This window comes from Cnephaeus nilssonii, assembly GCF_951640355.1.
Source record: "Cnephaeus nilssonii genome assembly, chromosome: 17".
In the NCBI taxonomy this organism is placed as follows: Eukaryota; Metazoa; Chordata; class Mammalia; order Chiroptera; family Vespertilionidae; genus Cnephaeus; species Cnephaeus nilssonii.
This window is the reverse complement of record NC_137088.1, coordinates 3,750,912-3,766,272: the sequence shown is the minus strand read 5'-3', so window position 1 is coordinate 3,766,272 and position 15,361 is coordinate 3,750,912. Positions and strand designations below refer to the sequence as shown.

The 15,361-nt window shown below is 56.3% G+C and overlaps 1 protein-coding gene across 1 annotated transcript; it reads right to left on the bottom strand.

Annotated features, from left to right (window-relative positions):
• Positions 1-14,694, bottom strand: IL5RA (interleukin 5 receptor subunit alpha; the record flags this gene model as incomplete). Its single annotated transcript, XM_079795567.1, is given in 11 exon segments — positions 1-87; positions 1,498-1,582; positions 2,219-2,312; positions 6,582-6,720; positions 8,347-8,492; positions 9,478-9,665; positions 9,733-9,886; positions 10,625-10,763; positions 12,035-12,180; positions 14,530-14,638; positions 14,641-14,694. Coding segments are annotated over 11 exon segments (1,341 nt in total).
• Between the last annotated feature and the right edge of the window lie 667 nt (positions 14,695-15,361).

Below are 15,361 nucleotides of genomic sequence, written 5' to 3'. Positions count from 1 at the left end.
TCAGAACACCAAGTCCTCCAGGCCCTCGAGCCCGGGCTCCTCCACGTAGCTGATGACTTCGCTCTCGGTCTCCCGCGACCCCGATTTCTGCAAAACAAAGCCCTCTCAGCTCTCCTCCGGCCTCGGGACACGTGGGGCACAGCCTGTTTTGCTTCTAAAAGCAGTAAATGTTCAGTGAGGACAACGTGGCAAATCAAGTAGAAAAGAGAGAGAAAATACCCAGGATAGACCCCCCCCCCCCCCACACACACACACACACACACACACACACGCACACACACACACACACACACACACACACACACGCACACACACACACACACACACACACACACACGCACACACACACACACACACACACACACGCACGCACACACACACACACACACACACACACACACGCACACACACAGCCCAGTGCTTCCCGGGCCTTTGCCAAACCCTCGCTGCCAAGGGCCCTGATGGGCCCCCTGCGGTCCTGGCAGCCGAGGTCCCAAAAGTGGTTGGACAAGCCTGGCCTTTGGAGATGGAGGCTGAGGCGCTGCCAGCTGTGGCCCAGCTGTGCTCAGCTGTCCGTGGCTCCCACGGCCTCCCAGGGGCACGGCCGGGCAGCAGGGCGGACAGCAGGAGGCTGTACTGGCTTTTCCCAATTCTGCCTGCTCTGCCTCTCTCTCTGTGTCTACCTCTCTCCCTCTGCCTCTCTCTCTCCCTCTTTCTCTCTCTCTCTCTCTCTCTCTCTCTCTCTGTCTGCCTCTCTCCCTCTCTCCCTCTCGCTCTCTCTGTCTCTGTCTCTCTAGCTCTGCAACCCAGGTGCATGTCCTTGACCAAGAATTGAACCTGCAACCTTAGCTGCACAGGCCGGTGCTCTAACTGCTGAGCAGCACTGGCCGGGGCTGAACAGCGACCTTTCAACAAAGATGTCAAGATGATTCCCTGGGGAAAGTGCTCCCCCCCACCCCCCACGAGCCAAAATGATGCTGGAACCATCGAGAGCCATAAGCCCGTGCGCGGTGCCGAGCCTGTGCCCTGAGGGTGACTGGGGCCTAGAACACGCCGCGTGGGAGAATCAGTCGCCTTCCCTCTGGGAGTTGGCGCCGGGGAACTGGGGAAAGTTCCTCCGAGAACCCGGACCCGTGAGGACACCCCGGCAGAACCCGGGTCCTTACGGGAGAGCTCTGCGGGCCCTGGCCCTCTCCCCATGCCTCTTCCTCCGCAGCCGCCAAAGCCGGGCGCCTGGGGCCGCAGGCCTTGCCCAGGGTCGCCAGAGGCGGCGGATGGGAAACTCGGACCCCCGTGTGGCTGGGGGGGACGCAGGACTGAGCAGGGCCTTTCTGGTCATCGTCAAGGACGGGAAGGAACGTTCAGAGCAAAGCCGTCAGCCAAGCGGGACGCCTGCAGCCACAGGGCCGGGCTCCTGGGGGAGACCCGCCTTCCATGTGGGGACCCCTGGGGACCGACCCTGGCAGGTGGGGCACGGCGAGAGGACCTTCCACGTACCTCGTAGTTCACGGTGGCCGCGAAATCTTGAATGTGGCTTTTGGGTGCTGGGACGGGCGGAAACAGCTTGGTCCACGCGTGACATCTGCAAACAGAGCGAGGGGGGATGAGGCCCTGCAGGGTCGCCTGCACTCCAACCTCCGTGACTGCAGGGCCTGCTGCTCGGTGTCTTCAAATCTGTCAGCCCAGACCCCCCAACAGCCACGTGGCCGTAATGGTCAGAGCCCTTGGGGGGGCTGCAGGCCCCTGGTGGCTTCCGCATCACCCAATGAACACAGAATGGCGCCCGGCCAGTGGTCCAGCATCGACCTATGAACCAGGAGGTCACGGTTCGATTCCCGGTCAGGGCATGGACTGCGGGCTCCATCCCCAGAGTGGGCGTGTAGGAGGCAGCCGATCCATGACTCTCTCTCATCATCGATGTTTCCATCTCTCTCCCTCCCCTTCCTCCCTGCAGTCAATAAAAAGAGATTTAAAAAGGGAGGGGGGTGTCCAGGCTGCAGGCCGTGCTGTGCCGGGCCCCGTCTGCGCGTCACCGGCTGCTGTTTCTCAGCCTCCGATTTGCCTCACTCTCATCTCCAAACGGTTGTCCCGATGACACGGCTGAGCCATACCCTCCCCCCCCCCCCCATAACCACCCCCCTAACGAGAGCCCCAGCGGATTCAGCGGGAGGGTGAACAGGCCACCTCAGCCCGGGGGGGCACCGACGCGCAGACCTACGTCCTGCAGGCGAGGGAGGCGACGAAGGCCAGGCACACGGCCGCCACCAGCGTGATCGGGTACCACTCGGTCCAGGGCTTCCGCGCCTCGCCTCCTGGTGGAAACGGAAAGAAGGAGCCGGAGCTGGGATTGGTGACAGAGCAGAGAGGGGGGCGGCGGGGCCATCGGGAGGCGGGGCGTGGAGTCGCAGGCGCTGGGGGCCGCTGGAGCCCGCCTTCACAGGGGGGAGGGGGCACGTCACCCTAAGAGCGGACAGGAGGGCGACAGGAACTGCGCGCAGGGTCGCCCCCTGTCACCTCGAAGCATCATTTACCCAGCAGGCATCTGTGGCGTACGTTTACCCACGATGCCACCTGCAGCGCATCTGCTTTAGGGGGGCAGTAAGGTTTTATTTATTTATTTACCTGTTGTCGATGTTCACCTGAGGGTTTTTTTCCACTGCTTTTTAGAGAGAGTGGAAGGGAGAGAAAGACGGGGTGGGGAGGAGGACAGAGAGAAACATCCATGTGAGAGAGAGATACTTTCACTGGTCGCCTCCTGCCTGCGCCCCGACCGGGGCAGGGAAGGAACCCGCAACCAGGCACGTGCCCTTGCCTGGGAATCGAACCTGCGACCCTTCGGTGTGGGGCTGATGCTCTGATCACTGAGCCACGCCGGCCAGGGTGGAGTAATAAGGTTTTAGATGGAAAAGCTACAATGGAGCCGAATCGCATCACCACCAAAATGCTTTACAAAGTTGGAAATTGAACTTTTAGAGGCAGTAACACGGAATGACACTCGTGGTGAGCAAGAATGGTGTGCGCTGTGAACCAGGAGGTCAGGGCTCGATTCCCGGTCAGGGCACATGCCTGCGTGGCGGGCTCGATCCCCAGTGTGGGGCCTGCAGGAGGCAGCCGATCCATGATTCTCTCTCACCATCGATGTTTCTATCTCTCCCTCCCTCTCCCTCTCTGAGATCAATAAAAATACATTTTTAAAATGAAAGAAGGGTGTCAGGCTCTGCTGCTGTGAGTGCGATACGGTCTTATCCTCAGAGGCCTGTTCCCGTCCCCCACGTCCCAGCCAGGAAGCGGAGGGAGGGGCGACGGTCGCTACATTCCACCTGACTCTCGTTAAAGTTGCTTCTCGTTTGTTTGGAAGAATCTAAACAGATTCTTCTACTGGCTTTGAGGACAACTTGGAGGGGGGGTGACTCTTTAAGGCACTAGAAATGCATCCCAGAAAAATGTGAGGTCATTGACTCTGTGAACTCCAGACGCACACACACACACACAATCTAGAACGTTCTACCGCCTGCAACTGGGTCAGACAGACAGGTCAAGCTCAGGTCCTGCAGAAGGAAGGAGCCGCGATGTAACCTCTATCAGGGTCCCACACTCGGCCCACTCCGTCCCGCGTGGCGCAACACCCGAGGCCTGGCGTGCCTGGGCCTGATAAAGCACCGGTTCCTTCTGACCGTGCCGACGGGCGACGCAAACCCTTCCGTTAAACCACCCTCTAGCTGTTCACGCAGCTCTCGCTTTGATAAGTGAAGATTCTCGCTGCATTAGCAAAAGTATAGAGACAACTGATTTTATTTCCCTGATGAATAAAGAGCTTGGAGCCGGCGAGGTACCAGGGAGGGCGTGGTGGGCAGCTGGCCGCTCCCCGGCCTGGCTGCTGCAGGTCCCGGTGCTGAGCGCTGAGCCCACCCAGAGAACAGGTCAAGGTCGGCTTCACCTCCCAGGACACACACCTGGGGGTAAACTGAGGGCCAGAGCTTCCCGAACTCAAGCCACACGGAGACGACTGGGTTACCTGCTGCTCAGCTAGTCATCCATGCAGAATAGTGACACCAGTTATAGAAGAAGTGACTGAAAGGCCCATTTCCTCTCACTCAGACAATAGCTCGAGGCGGACGCCCCGACGGGGGTCTCTCCGCTGGCGATGGCTGGCATTTGAAGGCCGTAGTAAAAGCTGGGCCGCCCCTGAGAGGTATGAATTTGAATTCTGGAGTCTCTGGCCTCGGAGAATTTCTTAAGAACAAGTGTTTCCCTAGAAGGTGAATTTTCTGACTCAAGGAGAAACTCAAAGAGGTTTCTTTTCAGGAAACGGGTAGGCGGGGCTGTGCGGCCTGCAGAGGTGAGCTGGCAAAGAGGAAGTCTCCTCGTGGTCCGGGCCCCCAGGCTCCCCCATTCCAGTGCTTTTCAGACGTGGCCCAGCCGCGGTTTCTGGGGACTGGCGCCTCCATCGTTTCTGACATCTGGCCATTCAACCTTGAGAATGAGTCAACTCGTGAAAATTCTATTGTTTTATAACCCAGAGAAGAGGGTGTGGGGGGGGAGCATGGGGTGTGCAGTGGGATAAGACGGGGCAGCCGAGAGGGAGAAGACAGAGGCCTGCACCCCACCCAGTCCCAGGCCTGGTCCCAGCTCTGCCTCGGGGGCCCTCCCTCTGGGCCCAGCCTCGCCTGTTCTGGGGTTCTGTGGTCTCAGAGTTCAGAGGGAGAACTCTCAGAGGCCCGTTTGACACAATGTGCTTGCTTGATGATAACCACAGTCCTAACAGCTGAGTACTTGATAAATACTGACTCCTTCTGTCCCGATGCCCACTTCGCCCCACTGGGCAAAGCAGGCCGTGGACGCTGGATTCCCGGCTCAAGGTCACCTCCCAGCAAGGGGCAGGCCAGGCTTACCCCCTAGGCCCTGGTGCTCCCTTCCCCAGGCTGACCGCAGCCTTTAGCTGCTTCAGCAGGCCCGTAGCCCTGAGCAGGGGTGGGGAACGGCTGGCCCGAGGGCGTATAACACCTATAAAATCACTGGGTCTGGCCCTGCCATGGCATTAGGGGTGAGTTAATGAAATGTTTGACCAAATCTAGCAGGCTAATTTTTTTTTAAAGACTACTACCTAGAATACATTTTATTAATTTACTTTTGTTCATCCTCACCCGAGGATATTTTTCCATTGATTTTTAGAGAGAGTGGAGTGGCGGGGGAGAGAGAGAGAGAGAAACATCGATGTGAGAGAGACAGACTGATTGGTTGCCTCCAGCACGGTCAGTGATTGAGCTTGCAACCGAGGTACAAGCCTTTGACCAGGATCGAACCCGGGACCCTTCAGTCCGTGGGCGACGTTCTATCCATGGAGCCAACCCGGCTAGGGCCCAATGTTTGAGTGGATCATTTGTTTGGCCCATGAATGATGTTATAATTATTCACGTGGGCCTTGGCAGAAAAAAGGCTCCCCACCCCTGCCTTACGGGGAAGAAAGTTCTGGGGGGCTGGGGCCCCTGGGTGCTGTGCAGGAAGGCCTGCAGGGGAGAAGCAGGGGCAGAGGGGAGCTCTCCCAGCAGCGCCCCATCAAGTCCCCCCAGGGCGGGTGAGGGGCGGGACCATCCCTGCGTCCTGACGTGCATACACGGGCCTCCCATCCTCTGCCCCGCGGAGCTGACCGCTGCGGAGCCACCTGAACACCCTGCCCACGGGTGTGCTGCCCGGGACCACGCGCCACGCACCTCGACCCTGAATCCCCTGAAATGCATCTTCACTGGCACCTGTGAGGCATCGCATAGATCCTGGCCTCCGAGCGAGGGTCAGGGCCAAGCCCTGTTTGAGGGGCACAGCCTGGGACTGGGGGTGACCTGGTCCGGAGGAGCAGGACTCCAGTGACTGAGCCTGACCCGGGACGCGGGGGCGGGAATAAGCGCAAGTGGACACAGGGGGGCGCTCACCACCCTCTCCTTCCCACGGGAAGGGCGGGGGCCATGAAGTCCCTTCTCCACCGCCACTGGCTTCCCGCATGGCATCTGCGTTTCTCTGGGGCGAGAGGGTGGGCCTCAGAGAGGGAAGGGCTTCCCGGGTCGGGAAAGGGGCGTGCCCCGGAGGCAGCGAGGACATCGGGGCCAGCAGAATGCAGAAGTTGAGCAAGTTCAGAAAACAGAAAGACGTAGAAAGCGGGAAGTGAGCCGGGCCGATAAGGCCTAGGAGCCCGTTGAGGAAGGCCAGGCGATGGGAGGACTGATAACGTGAAACTGCTAATTCTGTTTTTCAAAAGATACACGTGCTCCTGCCCTGGCCTGTGCGGCTCAGCAGTCAGAGCGTGGGCCGGGATTCTCTGCTTCAACCAGGAATAAGCTTGCTGGCTTGAAAGGAAATGCAACGGCCCTGGCCCGTGTGGCTCAGTGGGTTGGGCGCCATCCTGGGCACCTTTGATGCCTGGTCAGTGCACATGCCCGGCTCCTGGGCTTGATCCCCAGCTGGAGGCGAGCAGGAGGCAGCTGATAGATATTTCTCTCTCTCCCACTCCCTTTCTCTCTAAAATCAATTAGAACGTTTTTTAAACAAAAATAGTAAAACAAATAAGTAGTCAAATGCACGCTACTCACCCACGGAAATCGCTGGACTCCACTCGCCCCAGAGCCCTGGCTCTCTGCACACGGAGCTCACCGTGGCTCTCACTTCGACGCAGTACTTAGAAATGTCGTTAACTGTTGTGGTGAACTCATTGGCCGTCGTTTTTTCTGTCTACACGGGAAAGAAAAAATTGGTGTTCTAGTAACGCTCTAGACACGGAGTTCGGTAATGCCAGTGATCAGGGCGAGTGGTCATCTATGCGTAACGGGACTCGCTGCCCAGTGAGCCACCCTGCGTCAACAGGACACGCATTGGTGAGTTCGTGTCAGGCTGCGTCGGGGTGGACGGGACGGCGGGCAGTCACCCTGCTGGGGGAAGCTCTCTTGTAGCCCAAACAAATAAAACGGGCGCGTGTCAGCTCAAGGTGGCCCATCCGGGTCCCGACGGAGTCCCCAGGCTGAGGGACCCGAGTGGCTGACAGCACCATGCTCCGTCCCTCCCCGCGTCCCTCCTCGCTCCGTGCTCCCTTGCTTTCCGGCCTCGGTAGCATCAGCCAAGGACAGTCGCTGGCCCCTGTGGCCCGCTGCCTGCTCCTGCAGGGCCTGCGAACTAAGAATGCGTTCTGTACCTTTAAATGGTTGAAAACTACCGAAAGAATAGCAGTCCATGACACATGCCAAGTGCATGAAACTGGAATTCCGGGATCCACTAGTGAAGTGTCACTGGCACACGCTGCGCCCGTTGGCGTCTGTACCACCGACGGCGGCGTTTGTCCTACACAAGACGCTGAGGAGCGGCCGCCAGACCGTGGGACTTGCAAAGCGACAGTAACTGGTCCTTTGCCAAAAAGTTTGCTGATCCCTGATGTACAACTGGGGGTGAGGGGGGTGTCAGGGAAGTAGAAAGAGCGGAGACTTCAGGGGCAGGCTGAATCCTAGCTCTCCCTCCAGTGACCCGCAGGGCAGTTTTTGACCCCCTGAGCCTCAGTTTCCTCCTCTGTAACAGGAATACTAACCTCTAACTCCTGGATCATTGGGTTTGATGGAGTGACCTGCTGGGAGCCAATTCCAGCATCTCATAATTACAAGAGTTTCATCAAAAGGTTGATGAAACTTGGGGGCTCAACAAGGGCTGAGTCACATATGTAATTACCTGTTGGAACGGCTAATAGGCACTTCCCCCCAACCTGAATAGGATGATTGCTTGCTGCCAGACAGCTCGGGGCATCTCAATCTACATGTTATTGCCTCCTGTTGGCCAAACACCTGAACAGCTATACGCTGTTCCCCAATCTGACAGTGCTTCTGTACCTTACCCTCTGAAGTGTATTATCTCCACCTTGCCTTAGGACAGTGGTCGGCAAACTCATCAATCAACAGAGCCAAATATCAACAGTACAACGATTGAGATTTCTCTTGAGAGCCAAATTTTTTAAACTTAAACTCCTTCTAACGCCACTTCTTCAAAAGAGACTCGCCCAGGCCGTGGTATTTTGTGGAAGAGCCACACTCAAGGGGCCGAAGAGCTGCATGTGACTCGCGAGCCGCAGTTTGCCGACCACGGCCTTAGGACAAATTGTGTTAATAAAAAGCAGGGGTACTGAGACAAGGAGAGAAGTCTGTAGCTCCTTTAGCTGAAGCTCCTCTGACCCCCAGTGCCTTTCAAAACTCTCTTTCGTCACTGGACTCCTCCTTCATCTACGCACAGCCTTTCTCCAAATGGCAGAACCCCTCTTAATGCTGGGACAAGAACCCCGGCAGACACCTTTTACACATGTTGGAATAGTCGCGGAATTACCTGGAAGTAGCCCTTCCTTGCGTTGTGGATTCTCACTTCGTAATCAAAGCAATGGCCCGGGAAGGCGGACACGGGCTTCTCCCAGTGGATGTGCAGGCGGCTCCCCTGGACCTCGGCCGTGACATTCCCCGGAGGGTTGACGTGATCTGGGTCAGAGAAGGAGAGGGCCGTGAGCGGGGCTGACGCATCCAGCACTGACCTCCAGGCCACAGGCCTCGTGGCCCCGGGTGACCCCTGGCTAGTCACTGAGGACGAGAGCCCTCCGTGGAAACCCCTGCACCCCAAGAGGGATCCAGGGCTCCTCCTCCGAGCGGCACTGACTGGTAGTCTCTTCCCTCTTCCCCTCATGGCAAGACCACCACCCCCCCCCTTTTTTTTAAGTTTTGTTATTTTTTAAAATTGATTGATTTCAGAGAGGAAGGGAGTTCCCTAACGAGAGACAGAAACATCAATGATGAGAGAGAATCATGGACCAGCCGCCATCCGGCCAAACATGTCAGGGGTGCGGAGGCTGAGAAGCCTTGGCCCCGGGGCATCAGAAAAGGAGTCAAGCCCCAGCTGGTGTTGCTCAGTGGTTAGAGCATCGGCCCATGGACCGAAGGGTCTTGGGTTCGATTTCTGGTCAAGGTCATGCACCTGGGTTGCAGGTCCAGTCCCTGGCCTGGTTGGATGTGTGCAGGAGGGTTAGGGTTAGGGCAGTGGTCAGCAAACTCATTAGTCAACAGAGCCAAATATCAGCAGTACAACGATGGAAATTTCTTTTGAGAGCCAAATTTTTTAAACTTAAACTTCTTCTAACGCCACTTCTTCAAAATAGACTCGCCCAGGCGGTGGCATTTTGTGGAAGAGCCACACTCAAGGGGCCAAAGAGCCGCATGTGGCTCGCGAGCCGCAGTTTGCCAACCATGGGGTTAGGGTTAGGAGGCAACCAATCAATGTGTCTCTCTCACATTGATGTTTCTCTCTTTCTCTCTTAACCCCTTCCTCCCACTCTCTCTAAAATTCAATGGGAAAAATATTGTTGGGTGAAGATTAACAAACAAAACAAAAGAAGAAGAAGAAGAAAAGGGGTCGAACGAAGGGGTGTTGACCGCCCCTCCCAGGCGGCGCCTCGGTCTGTGTCCGGCTCACCGATCGCGTGAAGACCGAACAGCCCGTCGTATGGCCGGATGGCGGCGCGGGCGCTGGAGCCGCTGACCTGCACGGCCAGCCAGTCCCGCCCTTTGCCGTCGATGACCGTCCGTGGGAACCAGCAGGCCACGTTCCTCCGCCGCGCGTCCTGGCTGTACCGGCGGCACTCCTCGGTCTGCGCGCCGTACCTGCACCGCGACACGCGTGAGTGGAGGCCGGAGGGGGCGGCCTGGGCACAGGGACAACGCCGCCCACCTGTAGCGGAGGAGGTACTGCGTGTCCTCGGGGGCCTCCGCGCCCCGCAGCCAGGCGCAGCGCAGGGAGACGTGGTAGGGCCGGGCGCGCGTCCCGTTACTCGCCATGGTGTGTGTGGAGCAGGTCAGGTTCACCGCGGAGGTCCCCGGAGCCCCTGGACAGTGGCAAATGAAAAGAGCGAGACGTGGTGGGGACAGCTCCCGAGTCCTGTGCTTCCCCGGAAACCACCGGGGTTGGGAGCAGCTCATCCGTCTTCCTAAAGGGATTGTCACCCTGGCCAGTTTGCTCAGTGGTTAGAGCCCCCAGCCCAAAGGGTGGCGGGTTTGATTCCCGGTTGAGGGCACAAACTCGGGTTGCAGGTTCCACCCCTGGCGCCCGTCGGGGCACAGGCAGGAGGCAGCCCATCCCTGAATCTGTCTCTCCCACACGTTTCTCTCCCTCTCTCCTCCCTCCCTCCCTCCCACTACCAATGGGAAAGACAGAGGTGAGGCGGGAAAGAAAAAGGGATTGTCCCCACGTAGTATAGAGCAGGCGTCCTCAAACTACGGCCCGCGGGCCACATGCGGGTGTTTTTGCCGTTTTGTTTTTTTACTTCAAAATAAGATATGTGCAGTGTGCATAGGAATTTGTTCAGTTTTTTTTAACTATAGTCCGGCCCTCCAACGGTCTGAGGGACAGTGAACTGGCCCCCTGTTTAAAAAGTTTGAGGACCCCTGGTATAGAACCTACTGTTTGCAAAGGGCTACCTTGCTGGGGTGAAGCCTCGGATGGGGTGTGACTGGTGCGGAAGGGGGCTGGGCGGGGCTCCTGGGACCCGGGAAACGTGAGCTGTTCGGTCCGGCTGCCCCACACCGACAGAGTCCACGCGGGCACCTGGGCTTCGGGGCCTCACCTGGGGGCGCTGGGAGCTCGGCGGACACCCAGCCGCTCGCCGGGAGGGAGGGCTTTTCCCAGGGGACCGTCCGCACGCTGGCCGAGAAGCCCCGGTGAAGGGGCGCCATCCGTGTGCTCTCCGTGTTCTTGGTTTCGTACTAAAAGTAAAACACCCAGGGGTCCTGATGCGTAAAAGGGAAATGGCCTCCCGTGAACTATTTTAACCAAATAGGCATTTTCTTCCCATTCTTCAATGGCACATCAAAAGCAATCGCTAAAAAACCCACAGTCCCACGCGTCTACCCTTACCCCTGAGCTCAGCAAGTTGTGTCCATTAAATATGGACAGCTTTTACACGGCAACCGTCCCTCCATAAAGTGGTTTCTACAAAATGAATAAATTACCCAATTCTGGTATTTATACCTGGCTTTAAAAACCCATATAACGAAAACATCATAATCGTTTCCTCAAAGACACACGAACACATTCTTCTTATAAAAACCAACGAAAGAAGACACACAGGCCCCGCTCCCTCGGACCGCCGACTCCCTCAGTCTCCTCCCGGAGGCCCCTTCTTCACGTGGAAGTCTCTAGAACCCATGCCGACGGAGCGTGGGCGTGCTCGGCGATGTTGCACCCTCTGTGTAATTTTTTGGGGCACCTACTGGTTCCAGGTGCTCTAACACGACCCACAGGGAACCGGGCTGGGGCCTGAGATCTCAAGAGTCTGGTCTAGCCGAAACCGGTTTGGCTCAGTGGATAGAGCGTCGGCCTGCGGACTGAAGGGTCCCGGGTTCGATTCCGGTCAAGGGCATGTACCTTGGTTGCGGGCACGTCCCCAGTGGGGGTTGTGCAGGAGGCAGCTGATCGATGTCTATCATCGATGTTTCTAACTCTCTATCCCTCTCTCTTCCTCTCTGTAAAAAATCAATAAAATATATTTTAAAAAAAAAAAAAGAGTCTGGTCTAAGTTGCAAAAGTAGGAACCGGGATTTGAACTTGGCCTTTAGTGCGGTCATCCACCCTCAACCACCACCCCCCCCCCCCCCCCACCGTTTTACTCAGCCAGCCTCTTCCGCCTTGTGAGCTATTTTAGAGAAAAACATAAAACCGACGTCCACTCCACCGTGCCTCGGACGTTACTAAACGTTCTTCTGGAAGAGAAAGAACCTTCAGACGTCCTGGGCTGCCCCATGGCCTGCGCGGGCCCCGGCTGGCTCCCCGACCTTCCCCCGGAGACGCTGCTCTAGGGCAGTGGTCGGCAAGCTCATTAGTCAACAGAGCGGCAAACCGCGGCTCGACCACGGCTCTAGGGGAACGTGGCGCAGAGCCCCGGCCGTTTTGTCTAGCGGCCGTTTCCTGGGATAAGGAAAGGGCCATGGAGGTTGAGATGACTCTGACGGGGCGGGCCGGCCGGCTGGCCACTCACCTCGTCTTCCTCCGGGGCGTGGATCTCCACACGGTAGCCGAGCTTGACCGTCCCGGGCTCCTGGTCAGGATTCGGGTCCCAGCGTAAGAGCACCTGCGCCAGCCCCACCGCGTGAATGGTGAAGTTCACGGGTGGGAGCAGTGAGCCTGGTCCAAAGGAAGCGCGGGTTCAGAGCCACGGGCAGCGCTCTCTGGGGGTGTAAAACCGGCCCTGTGCTCAGCGGTGGCTGACGAGGGCTCTCGGGGCATAAAACGCAAGTGACTCTGGGGGAAGCTCCTTAAAAGCCGCTTTGACTTTGTTATCTCTTTGTTTTACTTTGCCCAGGGGTTTACCTATAACATCTACAGATCTCTCATGGATTGTGCATGTTTTACTACATCATCATTTATTAGAAACATAGTTTCAGCCCAGCCCGTGTGGCTCAATGGTTGCGCGTTGACCTATGAACCAGAAGGTCACAGTCCAATTTGCAGTCAGGGCACATGCCCAGGTTGTGGGCTGGATCCCCAATAGGAGGGGGGCGGGGGCGTGTGGGTAGCAGCCAATCCATGATTCTCTCTCATCATTGGTGTTTCTATCTTTCCCTCTCCCTTCCTCTCCAAAATCAATTTTATACACACACACACACACACACACACACACACACACACACACTGAGTGGCCAGATTATTATGATCTCTGAACGCATAATAATCTGGCCACTCAGTGTGTGTGTGTGTGTGTGTGTGTGTGTGTGTGTGTGTGTGTGTATTAGAAGCCCGGTGCATGAATTCGTGCATGGGTGGGGTCCGGCCAGCCTGGCCAGGGGAAGGGGACATGGGCGGTTGGCCAGCCTGCCTGCTGGTCGAACTCCTGGTCGAGGGGACAATTTGCATATTAGCCTTTTATTATATAGGATATACACTGAGTGGCCAGATTATTATGCGTTCAGAGATCATCATAATCTGGACACTCAGTGTATATATTTTAAAAAGAACCCTAGTCTTAACACCGAGGGTCATTACCCACTAATGGGCCAGGATAATGCATTGGTTTGTGGCCAGTAATTTTTTTTAGTGACACGGGAGAAAACAACAGAAAACACATCCAAGCGTTGCTCCGTGCATCACAGACCACAGGAAGGCAGTGTTTCACGAGCCTCCTCCTTCTGTTATACATGCACTTACGTGTGTGCGTGTGTGCTGGTCTGTGATGGAAATGGATTTCATGTTATGATTCAAAGTCAAAACAAACTCGTAAGCAGAACTACTTACGTAGTTATTTCTTGGGGGAGGGGGGGAGGTTTTGGTTTTTTCCTTAGTAAACCATTCTCCAACTTTGCTTTCAAAATAAAAGCTTTTATTTAAATTATAGAATCAATGGCTGTTTGTTTTAGAGATTTTTGAAAGCACAGATGAGAAAAAAAGTTACCTACAATCCCACCACTGAGAATGGTATGAACATGTGATCTATTCCTGTGTCCCTGGGAAGGTGTTAACCAAACTCCTTCCGGTTTGCCTGAGGTTAGGATAATATTGCACCACAATTACGAAACGTACTTGACTCATGGACTGTGCCGTCAGGATGCTTCCACTGACCTTGAGCATGTATTTCACAGCCTTCCATGACACCCCCCCACCCACACACAGACCCCCAGGGCTCCATCTGTACTACGCTGGGCATGATGGTCACCACTGGCCACATCTGGCTATTTAAATCTAAATGAATTAAAAATAATAAAATCCACCGAGCCAGCGTGGCTCAGGGGTTGAGCATCGGCCTAGAAACCAGGAGGTCATGGTTCGATTCCCGGTCAGGGCACAGGCCCGGGTTGCGGCCTCCATCCCAAGTAGGGCACGTGCAGGAGGCAGCCGATCCATGATTCTCTCTCATCACTGATGTTTCTAACTCTCTCTCCCTCTCCCTTCCTCCCTTAAATCAAAAGAAAAGAAAAGAAATTATTTTAAAAAGTAACACCACCTTCATTGCCTTAGTTGCAGGAGCCATATTTCAGGTGCTCGGTGGTCACCATGGCCAGTGGCTACTGCGTGGACAGCGCAGATGTAAGTCGCCGGCTGGCGTGATCACCGGGAGTTAGTTCTCTCAGGCACACTCACTGGGGGGGGCATAGGGCCGTGACTTCACACCAGCCCCTCGGTCCACACATTCCCCAGCCACACACAGTGGGAGGTCCTTATTCTTTGTTGTGGGGTCTCCTAACCGGTCCCTTGAGGGAAAGGCCTTCCCCAGCTTGATTCCCGGGGCTTCCTTTGGTGGGGCCCGAACCCCCCCACATGGCAGCCTCAAATTTACGTTTCAGCCAACCCTGCTTTCTCAAGATCCAGCGTGTTTCAAGCGTTTGTATCCTGAGGACAAATACTCTACCACTTTTTTTAAAAAAAAATCCACGTGTAATTCCCGAGTGGAGGGATCGTTTCGCAGAAAACAAGGCCAGCACTCTGGCGATGAGCTTCCTGTCTTAGGAGACAGGCCTGGCTGGAATGGGTGGCACTTACAGTTCTCACCAGGAAGTAAGGCGGCTCCCAGGACGGCGGCGGCCCCCAAAAGAATCAGCAATGTGGGCGCCATGGCGATCCAACCTGCAGGAAACAGAAGAGGAGTCAGTCACGGCCATTTTTAAGAAAAGCCGGCAGCCCCTTTCTAAAGAGCAATGCAGCCATCTGGCCATTTAACAAGCACTGTGAACGCGGTCAGGTGCTAGAATGCAGAGTCATTGTCGTCCAGTCTAAGAGCTGCCCCCTAGAGGTGTGTCAGGGCACAGCAGGCGCAGAGACTTCCGAGTTCATTCCTAAAGGCTCAAGGCACACAGAGCAGGACAGGTGTTGTGGGAGCAGGGGTGGGGGTGGGAGGGGAGGTGGGGGCGGGGACCAGGGCAGGCCTTTGAACAGAGAAGCTCCAGGCACAGGGGATCAGATGGAAAATAAACACCAATTTCCTGAGCGAGCATCGAAGATGAGCCGACGTGGCCGAAGCTTCAGTCTAACACAGCAGTGATGAGGGGAAGAGGAGTTCCCGGCCCGTCAGGGGCCCAGCAGACACTCATGGTGCCGCGAGCTCCCGGGAGGCCGAGTGAACCCGCGGGGGAGTGGGCCATAAGAGGAATTGAAAACACAGCGTCAACCTAGGAACCAGGAGGTCACGGTTCAATTCCCGGTCAGGGCACAGGCCCGGGTTGCAGGCTCCATGCCCAGTGTCGGGCGTGCAGGAGGCGGCCGATCCATGATTCTCTCTCCTCATTGATGTTTCTCTCTTTCTCCCTCTCCCTTCCTCTCTGAAATCAATACAAATATATTTTTTAAAAAATAAAAAGAAAGAAAACGCAGGTAT